The following is a 26,742-nucleotide window of genomic DNA, read 5'->3' as shown; positions in this document are numbered from 1 at the left end:
CAAATAAACATACACTTACTTGTGACCTTATAAACTCAAAGTGGTAAAACATTTCAAAATCAAACTTTTTAACCAACAAAAAAACGGTATTGCCAACTTGATTCATATTTGCACAAGGGTTGAACTAAACAAACAGCGAATACATGTTATCATTACATAGTTGAATAAATAATATTTATTTATTTAATAATATTATATTATTATTAAAAGCTAGAAGCATATTTTTTCATTACTTTATGAATATGTGCCTGCACACTTATTAGCGATTATAAAGTTTTTTTTAAATGAATGTTTTTTTAGTGCTAAAATATTTTTTATCTTCATACATGTTACATAATGGCCTTCTTTATTCACATACTCACATAAAAATATAATATTTAAAATGTATGTATTGTCTATGGCTATTGTCTATGATGTATAAGTATTACTCACTGTATTATTTTTAGATAGTGTTCAAATCATTAAAATAACATTTCTCCTCTTCATATTATAATTATAAGTGTGCACGCACATTATAGACAATCTTAACGAAAACAATCTCATAGTATTACAGGTATAATATGACTAAATGCAACACTTGTACATCACCAATCATAAATCCGATTTGAGAGTTTACTGCGTATATAAGGCACTATAGATATCACTCGCTAAAGGTAAACATATCATTATTATTTACAATATTAATAAATACATATATAAGCACGCCTGTATCTTTGTGACAGTTGCAACTTGGTCGAGACCTGTCATTTGTCATTTCTATACAAAAATCACTATTTACACAACTCCCCAAACGTTTTCAGGGCTTGTGTATGTATGTTTCTTTATTCCACCATAACTTCTAAATGCCTAAGCAGATTTGGTTGTATGAGGTGCCCTTAGAATCCTCACATCATCCAGAGTGACTCATCTTCATCATCATGGTCAAGCCATTGCAGGCCCACTGCTGAGCACAGGTCTCCTCTAAGAATGAGGTTTAGGTTTGAAAAAAAAAGAAGTTTTTTTGTTCATTTTTGGCACGCAGCCGTATTTTTTTTAAAATTACGACTTGTTGACTACAGCGTCCCTGATTTTGTATGGAGGTGACAGATAACGACCAAATTGCTGAATGTCAAAAAGACACAGACTAGATTTATTACGCCGAGCAATTATATTGTCAATAAACTTGCTTCCCTTCCCTTAATTACTTCCTCATGCCTTCCGCTTGCCTGGTAAAGACACAGCTCCGGCGTAAAATAAACCCACCATAACTTCCCAAGTATTTTATTTTGCTAACAATTTAAATAGCCCTAGCTATATAGCGATATGAAGCATCGCCGATCGAATAAATGGATGGTTTACTGATTGCGACCAGTTTGAAGACCCAAATAAAAATAAATCTACATTAAAACCGATCCGTCCATTTCAAAGCTTCGGTAAAACAAATAAAAATGTGTTTCAAAGACATTATGAACTTCATTATTGGGGTAAATAAGTAAATTTTATGGAAAACACAATATTTATAAAATCAGACGTACTAAGTCAAATTGATGGCTGCGAAATTTTTAAAACAATCAAATTCATTATTTATAACTACTCTCTTATAATTCTTTTAAGCTTAGGAATAAATATTTTTTTGAAAAATATTTCTCTGACCTTGGTATCAAGCGATGTCATGTTTTGTAGCAGATTAAATAGGTTATTTATTGTCAATTTTTTTATTGTACGTAGCATTTTTACGACAATACAATCACGAATGTTCAAACAGTCTGGTAAGCAACAGAAAATAAATTGGCGAATTTTTTTAAGACCTCATAAGAGTTGAGGAGTGCTTAAAACGCATATTACCACGAAAATTGCCCACTTTTTAATCCAAAGTCTTAAACAGCATGCATTATTTGATGATCCAATAACAGAAAACCACCAATACAAATTTTTACTAGAGCGTTCATTCTAGGATCTAATTACTACGATAACCATTTTGTTACCTCAAATTTGACAGTTCTTTTGTAAAGAGATGACAATTTGATGTCAAAAAATTGCATAGAAATCAAGGTCTAATGGAGTTAAAAGTCCGTCTTCTTCCGTTCGTTATTTAAAACATTTACAAAATAGCAAAATAATATTGTAAAACATCAAGACCAAAGTGAATCTCAGTTCTTTAGCACACAATATTGTAGATCAAACCAATTGTACTCAATCTAGTCCTTTTCCAGCATTCGCAAATGTTATAATTCCGAACCAGCGGTAGATGCAATACCAAAAGAAAAAATGCTTTTTATTATATATTTTTTACAAAATCGAAATTTTGAGCTGTTCTTCAAAAACGAACACGACGCGACGGTTAAGGAAGGTGAAAGTTTATATTTTTTATATTATCAGTCCATAAAACCGTAAATCTATTGATCGAGAAGCCTTATTTTTTCCACTCTCACTTTGTGAAAGCGGAAAGTAGAAGTTACACTGCTGTAAAAGATCTAAGCGAGAGAAACGAGAAGCGACTTTGTTTTGTACTATGTAGAGATTTAGATCAGGAATATAGCAGTCAACCGCCAAGAAGATTGACGCGGAGTATACAGAGCGCCAGACAATTGGTTCGATCATACATACGCGTCATGCTAGCGTCCCCAGCTCACACCTCTCACACCTCGTCGGGCGCCATGTCGTCATCGTCGTGGTTGTGTTCGGCGGCCGGCGAGACTGCGGGCGAGGCTGCGGGCGCGGGCGAGGGCGCGGGCGGCGCGGGCGCGGGGGGCGCCAACCCCGCCTTCACCGTGGCCTCCAGCGCGCGGATGCGGTTCTCCTGCTTCACGATCACGGACTTCAGCTTGCGGATTTCGTCCATTAGATCGGACATTTGCTTTTCCTGAAAACGGTGTTTGAATCATTGAAACAGCACAAGCCTTTTGTTGTTCTTGTATTTAGAAATTATTCGAGAAATTACGTCAAGCAATAAGGTCTGTATTTCATGGGTGAACATCCGGTTTTAGTCGGCGTTAGGTAGCGCTTTTCTGCGCAAACTAATATTGCCGATGTGACATAAAAAGTGGTAGAATCTTATTTTCTTTTTTGTTACTATGCGGTAGATCTTGCAGTAACTACCCTCATTTTCAAGTTTAAGTTTCAGTATACTCACGACCATGGCGGTGAAGGCGGGCGGCGGCGTGGCGGCGGCGGGCGTGGGCGCCTGGCTGTCCCTCTGCGCGGGCGTGGGCGAGCGGTCGTCCTTTTCTCGCTCGCGCTCGCGCTCCCTGTCGCGCGGCGTGGCCAGCGCGTTGCGCTTGGTGACCGTCAGTTGGGTCGCGCGACCGGACACGTAGCCACCCTGCACAAGGAGGGCACGCTCCTGTAGTTTGGTTAGGGATCCCTAGCCTATAGCATCTGTCTGAAAATGTTTCTGATGGCTTCAACGTATCACTATACGTAGGAAAGGGGGAGTGTGATGTTTACTTCACTTTAAAGGGGGGTAAATTTAACTTTACATGTATTATTAAAGGCCAATATTTCATTAGCCTAGTAACGTTTAATTAATCAGGTTTTGACAACTTTTATATTGGAATTCTATCAAAACGTCAAATTTATTCGTGAGTTAATAGTTATTCCGCAATTTAAAAAAATCTGATCTAAATAAATAAAAAGACTACTTTTAGCGTCCGATTTTAATGCTTAAAATTTTTTGTATGCAGCGCTACGTATGCATTTGCGGACGCAGTCGCATTTGTGTGCGTTACCAAAGTATACACAATCCTTTAAAAAATTAGGTTCAAGATATATTTCTAGAAATAAATAATTTTTTTTATTATTACTAATATAATCTGTGAGTTAAATATAGAATTTGTTTTGTTCTCGCACTGCAAGTTGAGACAGAAATTTTACTAATGAAAAGTTATGCAAAGGAATAGAGGTCAAGATTTTCAATAAAATGATTTAGATTAGTGTTACAATGTTAACAAATAAATCACAACAACAAAAATCTCGTTTGTTTAATAAAAACATCAGAGACTTGCAAGTAATAGGTTATTCAAGAAAGCCCAAAGTTAGTAAACACCAAAACATAAAAAAAAAAACTCACGTGACCCGTTCACGGATGATATGTATCAAATGTATATTATGTATTGTTAGGGGCAAGCCAACAGAAACATTCCTCATAACAAATGCTTAAAACTATTGCTAAATTAATCCGATAAAGGGTATTCCTATTACAGTTTGAGGCTGAAATCTATAGAGCGCACTTTGACTATGCTCAGAGTTAAGACACCGTTAAAACGAGACAAATCTATGCCAGCTATATAACGCTGTCTCGTTTTAACAGTGTCTTAAGTTTGAGCAAAGGAGTCTATACATTTCAGCCTGAGTTCTCTCATCATCTAGAATAATGGCACGCCTTGTTTGGACTCCACTCTGCCGGTGCGCGATGCGCTTAGAACTTAGGACGATTAAAGTTATCTATACTAATAACTTATAAGACAACCAATTCGTTCTTGTGAAAAATCAGTTTTAATGATAAATATTTCAGTCAGTGTTTTGCAAATGTTTGAAAAAGATGTATGGGACCAGCTAGCAGGTTTTTGCTAACTCAGCCTAGTGATCATCACTAAATGAAAACCATTAAACTCATTGACTTTGGCTGAAGTTCATTGCTGCTTCACTGAACAGTATAAAAGTAAATTTCAGAGCAAACCTTCAATGGATTAAAAATAAATGTCGAATGAGCTTGTGGCTTTCATTTAGCGTTAAACACCGGGTAAGGGAACACTTCATAGGTCGAAGGTAACACAGGGTTATTAGAGACAACCGTTTAAGCTTATACTTACCTGTGTCAATTAATTTCCGAAAAGTTACGACAGTTTACAGGTACACAAATCATGCTACCTGTTAAAGCAGGTTTACATTAAGCTTAAGGTCTATTGAGCGAGACAGATTTATGTCAGGCACATAACTCTGTCTCGTTTTACCTCTCTTATGTCAAAATCAAAATACAGATCGCAAGCAAGACTGACTGGCAACACAACAAAAATTTAAGTTTTTATGTATGCCATCTGGTTATCAAAACAGCAAAAACACAAAAAAAATGTTATTTGTCACATTTTTACATAATTTACAGTCTATAATCTATACACAATTAGAATGGAACCAGATAACGTATTAACCTACAAAACATAAAAGAGTCCCAAAACATTTTTATAATTTTATTTTTCTTAAGTTTGCAGCCCTGAAAGTTGAAGTCATACACTTTCAATAGGAAATTATTCTTGGTCAGATAGGATCTCCCGATTTTCTCAACTTTGTAAAGGTGCCATGTAAAAATAGCATGGGAGAAACCGTACTTCAAAACAGGGTCGAACTTCATCATTTCATCAGTCTTTTTATCCAGAACTCATCATACATATCTCTGGGTATCATACCCAGAGTGGCTGAACTTTTAAACTTATTACCAAGTCCCATCAACTACCCATCGATGCCTAAACTTCTACCATATTTTTGCTAGTCTTCGGTGGCTCGTCACGCTAGAAGACTCATTGGCGACAAAACGCTGGTCAATTCTAAGCTCTAAAGTTTAGAAAATCGGCGCAAGATTGTCTGTTTGTAGGTTTTCTAGAGGATATAGTATTTCAGAGAAAGCAGTAAGAAACTATTCGACCTAGTTAGTTAAAAGTCTGCACCCCGACATAGTCGAAATTCCATGGACTCGTACGAAGCGATTTTATTCCTCGTGTCTAACACGCACTGCTAGAATATGGAATGCCCTTCCAGCATCAGTTTTCGCCTCCCATTTTGATGGGTATCAAGTCAAGAGTAGACATCTTCTCGGAAAGCGCGCTCCATCTTAGACTGCACCACCATTTACCAACAAGTTTAAGCATAATCATATCCTTTATTGCTTGAGTATAGGTACAAAACGTGGTACAAAGAGTTTGATTTGATTGCAGCCCAGCAATAGTTTCTAAATTTAAAAAAAATAGGTAACTTGAAGTGTGCGGGACGGACGACGCATACCTTCAGCGACATGGTGCAGGGCTCCGCGTCCTCGCCCGCGAGCCACTCGTCCGCGGTCTGCGAGGCCTCGTCGCTGAGCGTGTCGGGGTACAGGTCCTCTTGGAACAGCTCCGACTTGCGCGGCACTGTCATCGACACCACCTGCGGGGCGCAGCAACCCACACGAGGTCCTCATCATCATGATCACCCCATCGCCAGTTCACTACAGAGAACGGGTCTCCTCTCAGAGTGAGAAGAGTTTTGGCCATAGTCTACCACGCTGACCAAGTGCAGATTGCCAGACTTCACACACTCTTGAGATTTGAGAACATTATGGAAAACTCTTAGGCATGCAGGTCCCCTCACAATGTTTGTTGTGTTTATGTATTTGTGTATACAATATGAGTAACAGCAGCCCACAAGATGGTGTAATAGTTACATTGCTTATGTATTGCGTATTTACATATTGCAAAATTTTGTTTTAAAAAAAAGAATTTCTTGCTGGCTCTTATCAGTAGAATTAGCTTTCCGAACCTGTGGTAGAGTCTTTTCATATCATAACTGGAACATACTGTTCTACATGAAATAGTCAATTCAATTTAATATTACTAAAGCTACGATTAGAAGATAGGAGGGTAGTTAAAGAATCAGTAGAAGAAGTCAGAAGTGATCAAACCTGGCAGAGGCCGGAGTTGTTGAGGCGGTAGAACTTGGCGATCTCGCACGTCGCCACGTCGCAGCCGCGCTTCGGCATCATGCCGATACCTGCAAGTTGTTTTATTTTAGGGTTCCGTATCTAAAAATCTTCCGTAAAAAACCGGTCAAGTGCGAGTCGGACTCTCACTCGAAGTGTTACACCACCACCCGTACAAGAAATAACACATATTTTTTGTAATTTAACCACAAATTCACGGTTTTCAGATTTTTTTCCTTTACTTGTTAAAATATTTTTTCCCTGCCCAATTTCATGATTTTAGGTCAACGAGCAATACCCTATAGGTTTTGGTTCCTTTGACGGCTCTTGACAGACACGGCAGACATACAGACAGCCTTGTATTATGTAGTAAAAAGAGCAGTACCTCTTTGCGGGTCGGGCGTTTGAAACGTGTTGATGTAATGCACGAAGGGAGGCTCTGGAGTCACCTGGAATAGATTTATTTCTAATGTATATAAATTAATAATTTATTGGTTAATACCTTTAAATGCCTCGATAAATTAAATTTTTTGATGTGTATTGTTTTTAATGAAATACTAATAGCCAAACATAAAAAAGAGTAACACCTTATATTAAAAACGCAAATTTTATAACATCCATAAATGCTTGAACGATATTAATTTCATCTGCATTGCCAGAGAGCCACTGTAAGTTGCCGCTGAAGACGAGTCTGTAAGCCGCGTCGATGTTCAACTCACCTCGAAGTACCGTATGACGGAGTCGCCCTTCCCGCAGAGGTAGATGAGGTTGGTGTCGGGGTCGTAGAGTGGGAACATCACTCCGTTGCTGGTGTCGATCTCTACGGTCACGATGGGCTCGTTGAGTTCGTCCGGCGTGCGTAGCGTGTACTGCCGCTCCGACATGCGGCTGAACCTACCGACAAACGGCTACAATATAGCAGATGCAACATATCACGTTAAATTATCTTAAAAAAAGCGAAGTTCCACGATATCGTCAGTAAGGCCGTGTCAAAACTTGTGAGATCGTTTTTCAGCACAAAAATAATATGCAGTATGGCCGTGTCACAAAAAGAGTCATCTGTTTGCGGAATATTTGTTCAGCACAAAAATAATATGAATATAGCAGGAATATCATATTCATATTATTTATGAATCCAAACAAGAGCCAAGCATCATTTCACAAAGAAGCATTATAAAAGTGAGGTTACCCTGTTGTGAATACGAGGCCATGTTTGAGGAAGATGGCGCGCGACGCCTTGCTGCCCTCGTGAGCGATCGCCTCCGATTCTACTTCACCTTTGCGAGGGTCGATGATTCTGAAACAAATTAAAATGGTTTTAAACTCAAAATTTCATAAAACATAATACAATAGTTTACTAAACCTAGTTATTATATATTAGTTAAAACGTTGCTGGACAGCCCTAGAATTATATGAGATTTTTAATATTTTTCTGGGTTTACCTGATCTTCTTGTCCCGGCAAGTGGTCAGCAGCTTGGAGCCTGTCCAGTTCCAGCAGGCCGAGTAGATGAGGTCGGGGTGGCAGTCCAGGCTGATCAGCACCTCGCCGGTGCCCACATTCCATATTGCTATCTGTCAAATACATCTTTCTGTATACTCTTGTGTATCAAGGCATACAGCATTAGGCATACACCGGAAGGTTAGAACCCCATATGGGTTTCAAACTAGTTGGGCTTACATCGACTAAATACGTGAGTATAACCAGTACATTCTGTACTTTGTAAAACCAGTAATACTGTCCTCACTCAGTGGTAGTACTCACCTGGTTATCAGAGCCAGCCGTGAGCAGCACGTTCTGCGCGGTGGGGTGCCACAGCACCAGCCCCACGCGGCGCTGGTGGTACACCAGGTCCACCACCGGCTCCGTCAGCGTGCGCGACAGCCCGCCGTCCGGGATCTGCCATACCTGCCCACAACCACCACAAAATTGTACAAATAAGGTAAGTTTGCCGGCTTATCAGGCTCTATAGGATACTGATAAGATAGGATTTAGGTTTTTGACAAACCCATGGGAACATTTTGATTTTCCGGGATAAAAATAGCCTATTTCAATTTCCAGGTCGCAAGGTATATTTTTAACAAATTTTACACCAATCGGTTAAATGGATGGGTCTTTAAGAACTTCGAGGGAACTCTTTGATTTTCCGGGATAATAAGTAGCCTATGTCCATCTCCAGGATGTAAGCTAACCTGTATATTTCATCAAAATCGATTAAACGGTTGGGACATGAAAAGCTAGCAGACAGACAGCTAGACAGACAGACAGCTAGACAGACGGACACACTTTCGCATTTATAATATGGATATTTCGCTCATATTATAGAACACCCTTCCAGCAGCATAAATTTTCACCTCTACTTTAAATATGGATCCCTTCGAGTCCAGAGTGAATAGGTATCTTCTAGGCAAACACGCTTCATCTTAGACATCATCACTTGCCAGCATTTTTGATTGCACCCAGGCACTAGTATATTTTTTTCGTAAAAAGGAACTTTTCGATCTTAGCCCTTCACCTTCTTACCAGCGTTTCTATTAGTTTGAAATCAAGTGCATCAACTCAACTAAATCAACTGGTTTGAGGCACCAGTCTCTTCGGAGGCGTGGGTTCGTATCCCACCGCTGCCACCATATTGTGTTAATGTAACGCGTATCGGATGACAACTGACTTTATTGTTAGATACCCACAACAGGTGATATTAGAGTTAAGGGGCGATTACCTTAACGACGCAGTCCTCTGAGCCGCTCGCTATGACATTGTCGTTGTGAGGGCACCACGCGATGTCCAGCACCGGCCCTTTGTGGCCCCCCACTAGCGGGTGGTCTGCGGGGATACGCCCGACCTGTGAAAAATATGTTTTTTTTAAATCAAAAATTAAAAAAAACCGGTCAAGTGCAAGTCGGACTGCCACACGAAGGGTCCCGTACCATCCTACAAGAAATAAGACTTTTTTTGTGATGTAACCATAACTTGACGGTTTTCGGTTTTCCCTTTACTTGTGCTATAGCCACTGCTATGGTCTGCTAAACATAATTCTGGGTTATGGGGGAGTACCCTATAGGTTTTGATTCCATTGCTTTTTATTTATGCTTTTTCAGTTATTAATGCTTCTGCTTCTTCTATTTTGTTAATGTTTTTTCCACTAGCAGCCACTAGTGCATCATTTAAGCGATTTTGAACTAGGTACTTTATCAAATAAATGGTACATTAATATATTTACTGTAGATAGTATTAATTAAGGTAGTGTTGACATTATTTACTAACTAACAATCGTAGCTAAAGCCTTTCTTAGCTTATTACTTCTGAAGAGTAAAAAAATTCCAATGTATCATTAACCAACTATCAATCCCAGTACCTCACTATGGCGATTACAAATTGTTAATTACTTTATCTTGTAATACATAGTATTAAGGAAATAGTATTTTCTTTATTAAAGTTTTTTTTAACGTTTTGGTCAACTCTTGGTACTCGGTGAGCAGTGGATCAGTGACCCCAGTAACTGTAGGTAACTACTTAAGTTATAATATCAACTTAACAATTATAAATATTTGGTTGTTTCACGTAATGTGCCTATATTAACCGCTTTCGGGTGACCCAAATAAACGGTTATAATATAATATGATAGTTGGCAGGGATCCACGGCGGCGGCGCGCGGCGGCGCGGCGAGACGGCAAAGGTGAGAAAGCACATACTCGTATAATTGCCCGCAATCACCACTTTCACTCAATTATTTTGAGCATTCCGAAACTCACTTTCGTCCTACTGTACCTACCACGGAACCTATAGTACGCGACAGGTTGAGATGGCAACCGGGGTGGGGACGCCCCGCACACCCGCACTGCCCGCGCCCTAACCCGCTGCGGGTAAGCGTGGGTAACGTGCGGGGCATCCCCTCGCCTCATACCCCGAAGAAACCACCAACGGCGGTTCCTCTGGTGCTACAAATGTTCATGGGCGATGGTAATCACTTAACATCAGGTGACCCGCCTTCTCATTTGTGCGCTATTTTTTATATAAAAATAAATAAACACACTTTCGAATTTATAATATCAAGTAGGGATAAGAATAGTATGTAGTTAATGATAACCTGCCCTTGATAGTTGATTAATTACTAATCAATACAGCTAAACTTGACACCCTGCGGTTTCTACCACATGATATCGGATTGCAAATACCTAATGATCGCTATATTAAAAAGCGGTGATAGCCTAGTGGTTAAGGCGTCCGCCTGCTATTCGAGGGGTCGGGGGTTCGATCCCGGGCATGTATCTCTAACTTTAATGGCATCGGCCAATCAGAGATGATTGCGATCGTCACACTGCAGCTGTCGTTTGACCGTTTTTGAGCCCCAGGTTGCAGAGAGACAGACAGGTTGGCGGCGCAGCGGGCGAGAATACGTCCCGCGTAATGAGATCAAAGCAAACTAAATTCCGGACTTCGAGGCACTATTTTAGTGCAATACGATATTGCATCATAAAGGTCAAATGCGCCTCTGAGTGCAGTTTGATAACAAAAATAAACAAAAGGGCATTAGAATGTTACCCTAATCGAAATAGTTTACTTAACACTAAATGATGCCCGCGACTTCGTCCGTGTAGATTTAGGTATTTTAAAAATCCTGTGGGAACTTTGATTTTCCGGGAGAAAAAGTTTCCTATGACAATTTGCTGGATGTAAGCCACCTCTATACCTTTCATATGAATCGGGCAAATGAATGGGCCCCTAAAAGTCCCGTGGGAACTCATTTTCCAGGATAAAAAGTAGCAGGATAAAATATGTCCGTCCTGTACCAAACATCAAAATCGGTTAAACTGATGGGCCGTGAAAAGCTAGCAGACTTTCTCATTTTATTTTTATTACTATGGATGGCTGCCCAAAAAAGGAGTATAGTTTTCAGGGTGCGTGTATGCATCTATGTGATTTTCTTTATTCCGAGACATGGTCGCTAATTATGATGGGCGTCGTAAGAACACTCAGTCCCTCAGCAAACGATGGAGAGAGTACGTGACCAAATCAGAAATGAGGAGATCCGCAGGAGGACCAGAGTAACCGAAAGCTCAGCGGGTAGCGAAGCTGAAGTGGCAATGAGCAGGATACATAGTACGATTGACGTTGGGGTTCCGAGGTGCTAGAATGAAAAGAATTGGAAGACCCCCACCACTAAGTAGACAGACGCCGTCAAACGAGTCGCCGGGAGCCGCTCGATTCAAGCGGCGCAAGACTGTGGCGTGTGGAAGTGCTTACAAGACACTTATGTCCAACAGTAGACGTCATCGGTTAAATTATTTCCGTTAAATTATTCCCTAGTGCCATCGGGTAACCCACTACCTCCATATAGTACCATCGGGTAAGCGTTTCAACCGACGAGCGTCTGAAAACATCTTTAATTCAATAGTATTTACGAGTTTATGAGCATTCAGCGCGCGATGGCGCCCCGCCAACACCATGCAACATAGCCCAGCGTTGTGTCACCTGCTACGGTGTAATTATATACCTACCTACTCGCCGGAAATCCAACATGACTCACATTGAAAAACTTCGAATGGTGTGACCAAAGCGCGTAACAGATTGTATAGGTTCAGGAACCTGGCTGCTAAGTTCTGGAGAGAACTTGGATGGCCGGGCAAAGCATACGTCCAGGAGACTATACAAACAGACCCATATTTTTTACCCCTTTAGGGGTTGAGCCCCTTAAGGCCTTAAGAGAAACTACTGCATGCTAAATTTCCGTCCAGTAGTTTGAGCTGTGCGTGGATAGATCAGTCAATCATCTTTTCCTTTTACATATTTAGACTAGCTTATGTTAGCGTCTTCTTCTGCGTGCAACACATAAATTTCAATTTTACCCCCTTAGGGGTAAAATTTTCAAAAATCGTTTCTTAGCAGATGCCTGCATCATAACAACTAACTGCATGCCCCGATCCGTCTAATAGTTGGAGCTGTGCGTTGATGGATTAGTCAGTCCGTCAGTTACCTTTTTCTTTTATATTAAAAAAATAATGCTAGTGCTGATTTTATCACCGTGGTTGGTCAGTCGGTCATTCCGCGCGGTATAATTTCGGCCGGGAGTGATAAATTGCGGCCTTAAATAGCGAGCCAAATATAGCTCATGATGCGAATATCTTCTGATGACACGGTCTTCAACTTGCAAATAGATTCCACGTACTAACTTTACTATTATTATGATTAATATGTCTTCATACTCCCATGACGCGAAGGTATGACATTCAAGCTGTGCGGATTGCCTCACCACACTAGATATCATCAAAGTCAAAATCATTTATTCAAAATAGATACTTATTGATCACCTTTTGTCATTCCGATTTGTTAGATTTGAAAGATGGTAAAGTGGTGATAAATAATTGATGACTTAAACATAAAACTAAAGCTACGAGGGTTCCAAACGCGCCCAAGTCTGTGAAGATCCATAACAAACTCAGCAAGCTCATCAACCTATCGCCGGCTCACTACTGAGCACGGGGTTCTTCTCAGAACGAGAGGGGTTTGGCCATAGTCTACCACGCTAGCCAAGTGCGGACTTCAAACATCTTTATGGACATTTAAGAGAACTCTCAAGCACGCATGTTTTCTCGGCGAATGTTTTTGTCACGATACCTATTTACAGATCAGTTTAACGATGGTACGAAACCCTTCGTGTGCGATTCCGACTCACGCTTGACCGGTTTTTGTTCTACCTGACCTTATCCCACACTACGTGGGGTTCTTCCACTCTCATCTGTAGACCAACCTATCTACCCCTTTTATACGCATATCCTCTTTATAGAAATATAGTGGTTTTTATAAACAACTATATTTCCTGGGTCATTTCTCAGTTCCCACATGGTTTCCACGTCCGAGAATCATAACACATCGTTGCACACGCTCCCGTCCAGCGCGTGGGCGGGCCCTCGATCCGCTCCAGCCGCGAATTATTACCCAACCCAAGTATAAATAACTGGATAAACTATTCCGTAAATATGTACCACAATTAACAATAAATTAAAGCGTAAGGTAACGCAGCACACCACAGTACAGATCTCGCAGAGCAGAGCAGTTGAGGCAGACACGGGGCGATTACGCACTGCATCCGATCCAAGCCCGTGAAAATACGTTCCGAACTAGTCATACAACTATTTGTATGGTAGCTTACGCACTAGCTCCGACTTCCGTCATCCGTGAGAATATCTCGGATGTGCCTCGGATTCTAATCGGACGTATGACGTAGATATGTCAAAGATGTCCACTAAATAGCTTGGATTTGGATCAGAGATCGGATTAGTAAGTAAGCAAAATGTTTTTTTTTTCAGATTTTTTCCTTTACTTGTGATATAAGACCTACCTACCTACCTACCAAATATCATGATTCTAGGTCAACGAGAAGTACCCTATAGGTTTTCTTGAAAGACACGACAGACGGACAGACAGACAACAAAGAGATCCTATAAGGGTTCCTTATTTCCTTTTGAGGTACAGAACCCTGAAAAGTAAACTTAATATAGAATCTTTAAAATTGTCATTTAAACGTAGGACCTTTCAGATTCCAGTCTTCTCAAGCTTGAGCTATTGAGATCATAAACGATGCATAAACTGAATTCGCACTGCCCAATACCAAGAACACAAGTAACATTAATTTAATGATAAATAATGATATTTTGAAAATAGAAGAGACTACTACATTTTTGGGGATAACCTTAGATGCGAAGCTGCAATGGGGCACCCATATATCAACTCTTGCTGGCAAACTAAGCTCTGCTGCTTACGCGGTTAGAAAGATTCGACAATTAACTGACGTGGAGACCGCAAAGATAGTATATTTTGCTTATTTTCATAGTATTATGTCTTATGGAATCTTAATATGGGGTAGAGCGGCAGATATTGGGAGAATTTTTGTATTACAAAAAAGGGCAATACGCGCAATTTATAACTTAAAACCACGCGATTCACTTCGAGAAAAATTTAAGGAAATAGGTATCCTTACCGTAGCCTCTTAATATATTTACAACAACATAATTTTTGTAAGACAAAATATTCTTAGTTACAAGAAGGTTGGCGATCTACACAACAGGCTGACTAGACACCGTAACAGGCTTGCGACTCCTACGCTCCGTCTCAGGAAGGTCCAAAAGTCATTTGTGGGAATGGGTATAATCTTCTATAACAAAATTCCTCAGTCAATTTTGGACTTGCCTTTACACAGGTTCAAAAAATCTATTAAAAATATGCTCTTGAGAAAAGCATATTATACTATCGAAGATTATGTAAATGATAAAAAAGCGTGGATTTGAACTTCGATTCGCTCCAGCAATGCGCAGGACTTCAATTGCTTTTATACATGGCATAATATTGTATATCAAATCTTTGAAAAGAGCAACCGCCGAGTTTCTTGCTGGTTCTTCTCGGTAGGAAAGGCATTCCGAACCAGTGGTAGATGCTTTTGACGATTCGAAAGAACTTGTAAAAGTCTAATTGAATAAAAACATTTTGAATTTGAATTTGAATTTGATGTTTACAAGAGTGACCTACACAATTTACACATGTAATTGTCGCGCAAATCTCGTAACTCTCCTCACTCGACTACGAAAATAGACACGAAATTAAATTCTCGTAAAAACGTTATCTTAAAGGGCCGCTTCACATTCGTTCTCCACGCGGCATATTGCTGAACTAAGAGCCAGCCCTTCGTAATTTTATAAAAGCTGAAAGTTTCTCTGCGTATTGTGTTCAGTACAGATCATGGTGGCTTTGGGAGATACAGGTAATAAAGGCGTACAAAATTTTACGTAAAAGTATAAAGTCAATTTTTTTTTAATTTTCTCATGCACCATCTTGGTAATCAAAGCATGCCACTGCGTTGGCCTAGAATTATAAAATTTGGCAGGTTGCAATACCTTAAAGCACAAGTGGGAAAATCTAAAACCCAGGAATTTGTGGTTATATCCCAAGAAAAACAAAAGTTATTTTTTGTATATTGGTATGGAACCCTTCGTGTGCGAGTCTGGCTCGCACTTGGCCGGTTTTAGATATAGGACGACAGCCTTTCCGCTAAGATGGTACGTACAATAAGTACAAGGGCTAATCGCATAAGCACTCACGTTGCTACTACCTATCGCGATACAAAGACAGTTGTCGCAAGGAATCCACACAAAACACAAAGTTAGTAAACATTCCCAGAGCACGATAGGCGATATCTGAGCCATTGTTGCGCGCTGGACACCCATTGTCCCATATCTGATGCACAATGTTATTATACAGAGTGTTCCATTTACTCAGGGTAATTCGTGTTTGTTCACGCAACTAGAAAAATTCATTTTCAAACTTGCATATCTTAATATTATACATGACATTAATTTTTTTAATCCCGGTGGAACTTTTTGTATGGAACGGAATAAAAAGTAGCCTATACCTATCTCCAGGATGCAAACTGTCTCTGTACCAAATAAATGATGCTCGCAACTTCAATCAAGTGGATTATACTTTTTAAAAATTCTGTGGGACGAAGAAAAAGTAACCTATCCTGAGATGCAAGCAATCTCTGTAGCAAATGTCAAAACGGTTAAACAGATGGGTCGTGAAATCTAGGAGACAGGTAGTCATACACACTTTACCCTTCATAATATTACTCTTAAAGGCTCATTCGTTTAACTGATTTATACGAAATTTGGTCCAGAGGTAGCATGCCTCCCTGAAATTGACATAGGTAACTTTTTATCATGGAAGAACAAAAAGTTCCCACAGGGTTTTAAAAACCTAAATCCACAGGAACAAAGTCACAGGCATCATCTAGTTTATAATATTATACTGTTATTGATGCCGCTTGTCTATATAAAATAAATATAATAAAGAAAAAAGATGTCTCTAGTCCAGTTTTTAATAAAACATCCTGTATAAGTGTCTACCATTATCAACTTGGGGAACAATTAATTATATTTAAACATTTTAACTATAAAAATATATACTCAAATATAAATAGGGAGCTGCAGGATTCAGGCGGCGCAAGACTGTGGTGTGTGCAAGCCCCTATGGGAGCCCTATACCTAACAGTGGACGTTGACAAACATGACGAAGAATTATACAGTATCAATTTAGTATGTAGTTTACATTACAGTTTCATCAAGATCAATGCATCGCTGGCTCACTACGGAGCACGGGTCTTCTCTCAGTAAGAGAAGGAAATATTATTATTATTATTATAGTTCTGGGAATATTATAGTTAGTTCAAAGAACTGTACAAAGTATCACACTTCACACTAATATTATAAAGGCAAAAGTTTATATGAGTGTGTGTGTGTGTATATCTGTTACTCTGTCATGCAAAAACTACTGGACAGATTTGGCTGAAATTTGGAATGAAGATAGATTGTACCCTGGATAACACATAGGCTACGTTTTACTCCCGAAAATCAAATCTTCTGACACAGATCACAAGTAACTAATAGCGGTTCTAGTCTCGTAGGAAAATCTCAGAAACATCCAAATACATTGTGATCCTGTCAATACCATCAATATGTCCTCGATAAGGATCACGATATTGCATATTGTCTGATAATATTGATAATAATCTAACAGAACTCTATGACATTAGCTGTCAAAAAAACCTACATGCCTGAGAGTTCTCCATAATGCTCTCAAAGGTGTGTGTCCAATCGTGACCGAAAAAACTACATTCATACGAACTAGATGGCGCTGATTTAAATTACAACAAGCTATTAAACAGGTGTGCAATGAAGCGTATATCAACTTGAAATTTATCTAATAAATGTCTTCGCCTATACCACGAGTTTTATTCATGGATCTCCGAGACCGGATGTCAGTGAAGTTGCGACGACAGTTGCGCCCCCTGGTGGAAGTACCAAACAAGTGATGTTTAAGTGTGTGTGTTTGTGAGTACCAGTGCGTGGAAAACTGTATGTACATTAACTCGTAATAACATCTAACCAAAAGTGAACCTTAAGATAGTGGAATAATTAACTTTAAAAAATGCATGGAGTCATGGACTTGTAAAATTTTAAGAGATAATTGGTTGAGACGGGGAATCCATGCCCGAATTTGGCTAAGTGTTTTATGTTCAAACACTTAGAATAATCTTGATCAACCTTTAAAATAGAACATGGTCTGAACTTAAACAAAATTTTGAAGAAATTTACCTTGAACTAACTTGTTGTTAAATTAAATAATACCACCAGACCAGACCAGATTTATTTACCTACACAACTTGAAATAGTTTTGGTGTACATAGAAAATGGATTCATTAGTAAGAGTACAGGAGAATATTTACAAAAAAATTACCAAAGGATTCGTAAACTTTAAAAAATCTCCGAAGGAGAGAGTGACAGAAAGTTATATAGAAACAAGATTGGAAAGCCTAGAGAAGGAATGGTCAACATTTTATGATACTAATCAGAGAATTATGGCTGATTTTGATGGAAAGATTGTTGAAACCTCTGAATATTACTTAAAGGATGTTTATAACTTGACCGAAGAATTATATATGGATTACAAGACAGAATTAAAGGAACGTCTCTCAAAATTCAGAACCACATCAGACGCTAAGAACTTAAGTTCGAATTCATCATGCGATGGTAATCAACGAGGTGTACAGCTACCTAAAATCACTATACCAACGTTCTCCGGCGAATATTCTGAGTGGACTACCTTCCGGGATCTCTTTGTAGCACTTATACATAACAATGAATCGCTTCAAAATGTGCAGAAACTTCACTATCTCAAGAGCTATCTAACGGGTGAAGCTGAACAGCTACTTCGGCATCTAGCGATTACGAACGAGAACTACGCGACATGTTGGAATACTTTAGAACGTAGATATAACAATAAGAGATTCATAACCAACTGTATTTTCAAACGATTTTTTGGCCAAAGAAACATTACTGTTGAATCATCGAAGGCTATAAAGGAACTTTTGGATACAACTAACGAATGTATAAATGCTTTAGTAAACGTAGGCGTTAATGTGGAGAACTGGGACATCATAGTCATTTATATCTTGTCATTAAAACTAGATTCCGAATCCCGTAAACAATGGGAAGCAAAAATTTGTAATTTTACAGACGACTTGCCTACGTTAAAACAGTTTTTAGAATTTTTAGAACTTAGATTTCGGTCACTTGAATTTTTAGGTACTAAAGTAGTAAAAGGCTCTCAGTCACACCATGTAGCTACCAATTTTGATGATAGCCAATCGATTTCTTGTGTTTATTGTTCTGGCACCGATCATAAGTTAGGTAATTGTAATGAGTTTTCCAAGGAAGATCTAACAACACGTCGTAATTTTGTTCAAAATTCCCGTTTGTGTTTTAACTGTTTGGGGAAGAATCATCTAGTATCCTCATGCCGACTACCCACTAGGTGCAGACATTGCAAGGGAAAACATCACTCACAAATTCACGGTTCTAACTTGTCAACCCAAAGTCCAGGTGTTAACAGTCAATCGGTGGATAATAATAACATTGGTACGAACAGCACCACAGAACAAGGGGATACAGCAATAGAAAATATTACCACTTGCTGTTCTAGTAAAAGGGGTCAGGTTTTGTTAGCAACAGCATTATTGAAGGCTGAAACAAACACTGGATCTTCTATGACACTGAGGGCCTTGGTTGACTAAGGATCACAAGCATCGTTTATAACGGAGTCTGCAGTCAGACTTTTGGGCCTAAAGAAAGTCAAAGCCAACAGTGTCATAACTGGAGTAGGCAACGCATCACTTGATTCTAAGTATGTGGTTTACCTAAAGTTACAATCTCTTCAGGACCCAACCTTTAACATTCGTGTTAAGGCACATGTTCTCAACAAGCTAACATCATTCATACCTGAGAAAAAATTTGTAGCTGACCTGTGGCCAACGTTACCAAAATTGAAGCTTGCTGATCCAGACTTTAATATACCAAGCAAAATTGATACTTTGCTTGGCGCTGATGTCTATTGTCAGATTTTGGTAGATGGTTTGGTTCGTGGACCTCCAGGGACACCAATCGCTCAGAATACGAAGCTCGGCTGGATTTTGTCTGGAAAGGTAAGTGAAGAAAGTGAAACAAGGGATGAATTAAATTGCTATACAACTGTAATTGCCATGCATGCGCAAAATAACGATGAAGAGTTCAATCTCAAGAAATTTTGGGAACTTGAATCTGACAACTTTAGTCTTAATAAGAAACATCGCACGGTTGAAGAACAACGATGTGAAGATCTATTTCAAGAAACAACTACCAGAGACTCCGAGGGTCGATACATTGTCCAGTTACCTTTTAAAGAAGAGAATCCAAGCTGCATGTATGGTAATTCACGAGAGATAGCGATCACGAGATTTCTCATGCTAGAGAAACGTTTATTGAAGTCACCAAATTTACAAACTCAATATTCTGATGTAATTGCAGAGTATTTAACCCTTGGTCACATGGAGGTGATACCTCCAGAGCAGATCGATAAATCGGGAAGTGTTTACTTACCCCATCACGCAGTAATCAGAGCCGATAAAACTACAAGTAAAGTGAGAGTAGTGTTTGACGCATCTTGTCGGGATAACAATGGAGCATCCCTTAACAATGACCTCATGGTAGGTCCTACTTTGCAGGCTGAGCTTCGTCATATCATCATGAAGTGGAGGATGCATCCCATATGCATGGTGGCCGATATTGTTAAAATGTACCGCCAGATTAGGGTGGCAGATGAGGCTACCGATTTTCAACGGCTGGTGTGGCGGACTCGAACTGAAGAAGACCTTCAACATCTGCGTCTAACACGTGTTACTTTTGGGACAGCATCGGCTCCTTATTTAGCCGTCAGGACTTTGCACCAGACCGCTTACGACGAAGGAAAGGACTTTCCGATGGCCGCTGAAAAAATCTTAAAGGACTTTTATATGGATGACCTCCTTACTGGTTGCCAATCAGTGGCTGAGGGTAAGCAACTGTTCGTTGAAATAAGCAAAATACTTAACAAAGGAGGATTTGAACTTCAAAAGTGGTCTAGCAATGATGATGACCTTTTAAAGGAGATTAATCAAGGAGACAAATCAACAAAAAATAACCTGACGTTAAAGACTGACGAACCAATCAAGATACTGGGACTTACCTGGGACCGTCGCACCGACGACTTCAAGTACTCTGTGCAGCTGCCAGCAGTTAACAAACCGGTAACAAAGAGAAAGGTCGTTTCGGATATCGCTAAACTTTTCGATCCTATGGGTTGGATAGCACCATCGATTGTCAAAGCAAAAATTATGATCCAAAAACTATGGCTAGCAGGGATAGGTTGGGATGAAAAATTACCACCCAATCTACTTAAGGATTGGATTAATTACCGTAATGAGCTTACATCACTTACTGAATTCAAAATCCCACGATGGATAGGAGTGAACGATGAGACTGCCGGGTTTGAACTCCACGGATTCAGTGACGCATCTAACGAAGCATATGCCGCTGTAGTATACGCTCGCGTAATTGATAAAGCAGGACATATCTATGTTCATTTAATTACATCAAAAACAAAGGTTGCACCGATTAAACAAGTGTCCATTCCGAGACTAGAACTTTGTGGAGCGGTTTTGATCGCAAAATTATTACAGGAAGTAGCGGAAGTGCTAAAAGTACCAAAGGACAGTTTACATGCTTGGACGGATTCCACGGTAGTGCTGGCTTGGTTAAGCAGTCACCCAAGCCGCTGGAAAACGTTTATCGCAAATAGGGTATCAGAAATACTGAATATACTAGACAGAGAGCAATGGTCGCATGTATCAACCAAAGACAACCCAGCGGATTGTGCATCTAGAGGGGTTAACCCATCAGCATTGGAATCGATCCAGTTATGGAAGACTGGTCCAGCATGGCTAAGAAATGCAACCATCGATTATCATCAAGGGCAGATTGGAGACACCAATTTGGAAGAAAGAAAAATAAAGGTTTGCCACTTGAGAGAGACAAACCAATTTGAGTTATGGAACAAGTTTTCTTCATTGCGAAAACTCATCCGAGTCTTAGCTTACTGTAGAAGATTTTTAGCAAGGTCGAGAAAATCAAAGATAGACGAGACTCCGTCGTGGTTAACGAGTGAAGAGCTAAATGAAGCGCTACACATTTGTGTAAAGAACTGTCAGAACGAAAATTTTGTACAAGACATAAAGCATCTTAAACAACATGGAACCGTAAATAGGAAGAGTAAACTCACCCCATTGAACCCGTTCTTAGATGCTGCTGATATTTTGCGAGTAGGTGGTCGTCTAGAAAGGGCCAATGTTGCTAAAGACACGAAACACCCCATGATTCTGCCAGCAAAATCGCATTTCACAGATCTTGTCATAGCTGAAGCTCACGAAAGAACTTTACACGGTGGACCTCAATTAATGATCAATTATCTGCGATCTAAGTACTGGGTAATAGATGCAAAAAACCGCGTAAAGGTGTTCGTTCACAAATGTGTGATATGCGTGCGCCATGCAGCACGCACAAGAGACCAACTTATGGGGCAGTTGCCACCAGCTCGTGTGACACCTATTCGACCATTTTACCAAAGTGGTGTAGACTACGCCGGACCCATCCAAATCAGAACTTCAAAGGGGAGAGGTCATCGAGCCTACAAGGGATATATATGTTTGTTCGTGTGTATGGCTACGCGAGCTATACACTTGGAAGCTGTCAGTGATCTTACAGCACAAGGTTTCCTTGCAGCCTTTAAGCGCTTTGTATCCCGCCGTGGACATTGCTCTGATTTATTTAGTGATAATGGAACCAATTTTGTGGGTGCCTCACGAGAGTTAAAGAATTTGTTTACTCAAGAAAGAGAAAATTTGACCAAAGAAATTGCTGAATGTTTAGCAAACAACGGAACGACATGGCACTTTATTCCGCCCCATACTCCACACTTCGGTGGACTTTGGGAAGCAGGGATAAAATCCACAAAACATCACCTTCGTCGGGTAATTGGCAGCCACACACTTACTTTTGAGGAAATAACCACTTTATTATGCCAAATTGAAGCATGTCTTAATTCTAGGCCACTATCGCAAATTAGTAATAATTCCCAGGATCCGATTCCGTTAACTCCTGGACATTTCTTAATAGGTGAACCTGTGATGCTCGTACCAGAACCTAATTATGAAAGTTCGAACATTTCATGTCTTAAACGTTGGCAACTGACACAAAAAATGTTACAAGAATTCTGGCGTAGATGGTCACAGGAATATTTAAATCAATTCTTACACCGCTACAAATGGGCAAGCAAGAGTCCGGAACCAAATGTTGGTGAAATAGTATTAGTAAAGGAGGACGATCTTCCTCCAGCTAGATGGTTGCTGGGTATTGTTACAGCAAAACACACGGGTTTGGACAACATCACGCGAGTTGTTAGTCTGAAGTGCCGAGGTGTCATAATCAAACGACCTGTTGCCAAACTATGTGTACTACCAGTGGATACTTAAAGGTTTAGGTATCATAATTGTTTGAAGCATGTATTTTTTAACATTTTTTTGTTGCTGTTATCAGTAATTTAATAACGTTTATCTAGCTGATGTTATTTTTTAGTCACCAATTCACCTTTGTCTAGCTAAGGTCTTTATATTGGTTGAGTATCTTGTAATCATAACAAAAAATTGATTGTAATTAATTATTTATTTAGTTCTTTTACCATGTGCATGATCATATGATCTTATTCAGCTTGCGAAATTGAATCTTCAATGATTTGTATATATTGTATAATTGTCAAAATGTTAACTACGCCACAATTTTGTAAACTTGTATTTTATAATCTTAATAAATTTAAATCACGTCGATTCACCCACCATGATTTTAACACCTTAACTCCCTTTAGGTTTTCTTCAACCATACAGTCCATTTTTTTTTGTCGAAGTTGGATCATGGTGGGCGGAATGATGGACATTCTGTCCATGGTGGGCGGTATGTCCAATCGTGACCGAAAAAACTACATTCATACGAACTAGATGGCGCTGATTTAAATTACAACAAGCTATTAAACAGGTGTGCAATGAAGCGTATATCAACTTGAAATTTATCTAATAAATGTCTTCGCCTATACCACGAGTTTTATTCAGTGTGTCAAGTCTGCCAATCCGCACTTGGCCAGCATGGTGCCCTATGGGCTAACCTTCACATCCTGAGAGGAGACCCGTGCTCAATAGCGAGCCAGTGATAGATCCATGATGATAATCATATTTGGGCTTTCCGTTAAATATCATGAAATACATGTTAGGAAATTCAACACAAAGCAAGAGGTGTATGCCTGGGATCAAACCCCTGACCTCCGTAATAGGAGGTGGACATCTTAATCACTGGGCTATCCCTGCAGGTAATTATTATTATATATTATAATATCAAACCAATATAATGGCTATTTAAATAAAACGTATACCAATAAAAAATTACATTCTCATAATATTCACCTACTTAACATGAAGAATACTAAGTATTCTTGCAAGTCTATTGTCTTAAAACTAGTGAATGATTTGTCATTTACTGGAGTATAAATTATAACATATCTGTCTGTAACATTAATGTTCAATGTTTGGACACTCCATAAAGATAACAAACAAGATCAATATCAATTGTGTTCCATTTAAGGCCTGTTTAAAGCAAGTCTAACCATTTCTTAATAATATTATTTTTGGCTTGGATCCTAGTTGACATACAACTCTGTAATGAATTGAATCATCCCAAATAAACAAGTTATTTTAAAATTAACTGTATTATGATGAATATTATGATAATTTGTATGATACACTGTTTATAAAACAAAAACATTGAGAGACACTGTTTATAAAACACAAACAAATATTGAGTTAAAGTCAAGATTACAATCCCCGTTGACAATATTTTAATTTTCTGGTTTACAAGTGGTTTAAACATTGCCGGTACTCACCTTGTTATGGGGAAGAACTATGAAGGCGCCTCCGCCGGCCGACTCGACGATGATGGCCAGAAACTTAGGGTTCACTGCACAAAACGTAGAGTCCCATGAACTCTTGGACACTCTGATGTTATCATAACACTGCTCCCTTTTCATGGCCTGCCCGTAAACATGGCGGAACTTTGAACTACGAACCACTCTAAACGACATCTGTAAACCAAAATACGCACTTTTACGAACAAACACTGTGATTTATCCGAATATTTCCATCTAAAACATAACCTATACGCCAAGAGTTGTCTGACCTATATTGACATTAGTAAAGGCGACTATTGAATTTCAACTCACGTTTAAATATAAGAAGAAATTATATTAATTACACTAAATATTTCGATGAATTCATTTGAAAATTACTCATGTGATTTATTTAAATAAAAATTGAGAGCTGCTAAGGTTCGAAGGGAGGACGGTTGGGAAAACGAGCGAACTCCATATTTGGTAATGCTTACAGCCACTGCATTTACTGATTATAAATTATTAAATTTAGCGCAAAACAGTCTCTACCGTTAGCAAATATTTTTCTTTAAATTATTTAATAATTAAAAGTATATTATAAATTAGATTTTGGTGGTTTAGCCATTAAAATTGATCAAAATTGAGTTTAAAATTGAACACTATTTTGTTATTTTTGAACGCATTTCTGAAACGTCAACCTCGCACAAAATTAAGTTGCGTTCATTTTAATGTTGTAACCATAGAGTACAAAAACTTATTTAATTTAATATATAAAGTTTGCTCTTCACTAGCGTGCGATAGCCGATACGCACGCCGTGTACCTACGCCGCGTAGGTACACGGCGTGCGTATACGCGACGGGATGGCCCATGAACAGCGCAAAATAACAATGTGATTATTATGGGGATCACGGCTATTTCGGGCCATGAAGTGGGTATTACTTTTTAATTAAAGTAAGTAAGTAAAGTTAAGTAAAGTAGTTAACTAGTTAGTTATAGGTGTATTGAATTTTAAGACAAATTAGTAAAAAAATCCAGCCAACCAAGACAAATCAAATTTTAAAAAAAATGGAAAGAAAAAGAACAAGGTAATAAGGCAAAACGATGCGCAGGCACTTCTTCACTATAAGCTGCAACATTTGAAAAGAATGATTTACCTCTTTACCTAGTTTAGAAGCTGTGACCAAAACAAACGAACAATTTTTGGGTTTTTCTTTCACGGTTTATTGTGTTTCTAACTCGGAAAAGAAATATTTCATACACCCAAAAGTCGAAACATGATTTTCATAATTAGTTAACTAACTATGTATGGAACCTTAAAAAAATCGCATTTGACTGGTTTTTTTTTCTCAAAAAGGAATGGTTTACAATGGCGGCGAACATACTCGCGATCACCAAATTAAGGTGCTTAGTTAGTTGAATTTACGGCGATAGCTTGACTATGTCCTAATTCAAATTCAAATCATTTACTCAATTGGATAGGTACCTACCATGATGTAATTGGTGCTAATTAATTAGTTACGTAAACTCAAAACTAAAGCTACGAGGGTTTAAATCACACCCAGGTCTGAGGAAAATCCACAATAAACTCAGCTTTTTTTAAACATTTTTTTAAAGTGTCACATTGGTAATAATATTTTTTCAATTTAAATTATAATAAAATAGATAACTACAACCGGTACAACTTACTTTTGGGGCTTCTACAGTGCCATCATCGTAATTATGAAAACTGTAACAGCGTTCTCTTCCTAATCTTTTAGATTTTGGAGTTCGATTGGTTGGATGTGTGAAGCTGCCATGTCTTTTGATCTCCTGTTATCAAAAACATTAGATTGATGATTGAGGATTTAGTTGAAAAAAAGTTTGAAAAACCACTTTGATTGTCTTACTGTAGCCGTGGCTCCTTTTACTTCCATTTTATGCTTAATTTTAATTTCAAAAATGCTTTTGTAAGGAAGTTAATTGATACACATAAAGATGAGAGTATTGGTTTTATATTGGATTGGATAGGAACGATGCAACTTAATTAAGTTGGAATTAATCACAAAACACAAAACACAAAATCTTCGAAACCTGCCACGTACACAATCACGAATGCAGGGTTAATATTACAATGCTAAAATGAGTTCTCGGAACTGAAAGAAATACCTATGAAAAAGAGGGTAGAAAAGAAAATAATAGCACACATTTGACATTTGAAATAAAACTATTTT

At 38.8% G+C, this 26,742-nt stretch overlaps 1 protein-coding gene across 5 annotated transcripts; it reads right to left on the bottom strand.

The window, feature by feature from the left end:
• Window positions 1-1,035: 1,035 nt before the first annotated feature.
• On the bottom strand, window positions 1,036-26,648 carry LOC123871320 (coronin-6). Of its 5 annotated transcripts, none has more exons than XM_045915058.1 (13): window positions 26,419-26,648; window positions 26,219-26,341; window positions 24,529-24,726; window positions 9,365-9,487; window positions 8,410-8,553; window positions 8,089-8,219; window positions 7,836-7,943; window positions 7,366-7,540; window positions 7,032-7,095; window positions 6,629-6,717; window positions 5,974-6,114; window positions 3,113-3,322; window positions 1,036-2,842 (listed from the first exon to the last, which is right to left on the bottom strand). In XM_045915058.1, exons 1-13 carry the CDS (start codon window positions 26,443-26,445, stop codon window positions 2,618-2,620), a joined length of 1,758 nt encoding a protein of 585 aa, XP_045771014.1. In that variant the 5' UTR covers window positions 26,446-26,648; the 3' UTR covers window positions 1,036-2,617. The 5 variants fall into 5 exon arrangements, with proteins under 5 accessions (XP_045771014.1, XP_045771015.1, XP_045771018.1 ...); XM_045915059.1 differs by having other exon boundaries at window positions 3,113-3,301; XM_045915062.1 differs by lacking the exons at window positions 26,219-26,341; window positions 26,419-26,648 and adding an exon at window positions 25,026-25,264.
• Window positions 26,649-26,742: the final 94 nt, after the last annotated feature.

Source organism: Maniola jurtina, chromosome 13, assembly GCF_905333055.1.
Source record: "Maniola jurtina chromosome 13, ilManJurt1.1, whole genome shotgun sequence".
Taxonomy (NCBI): Eukaryota; Metazoa; Arthropoda; class Insecta; order Lepidoptera; family Nymphalidae; genus Maniola; species Maniola jurtina.
The sequence above is the reverse complement of the archived record's forward strand: the minus strand, read 5'-3'. Positions and strand labels throughout refer to the sequence as shown.

Excerpts from the sequence above, each read along its gene's own strand:
- LOC123871320 (XM_045915058.1), bottom strand. The coding sequence starts at position 26,445 with ATGGAAGTAAAAGGAGCCACGGCTACA. Across the intron at positions 24,727-26,218 it reads GCACTGTAGAAGCCCCAAAA|ATGTCGTTTAGAGTGGTTCG; the intron begins GTAAGTTGTACC and ends TTTGGTTTACAG. Across the intron at positions 7,944-8,088 it reads TGCCGGGACAAGAAGATCAG|AATCATCGACCCTCGCAAAG; the intron begins GTAAACCCAGAA and ends AATTTGTTTCAG.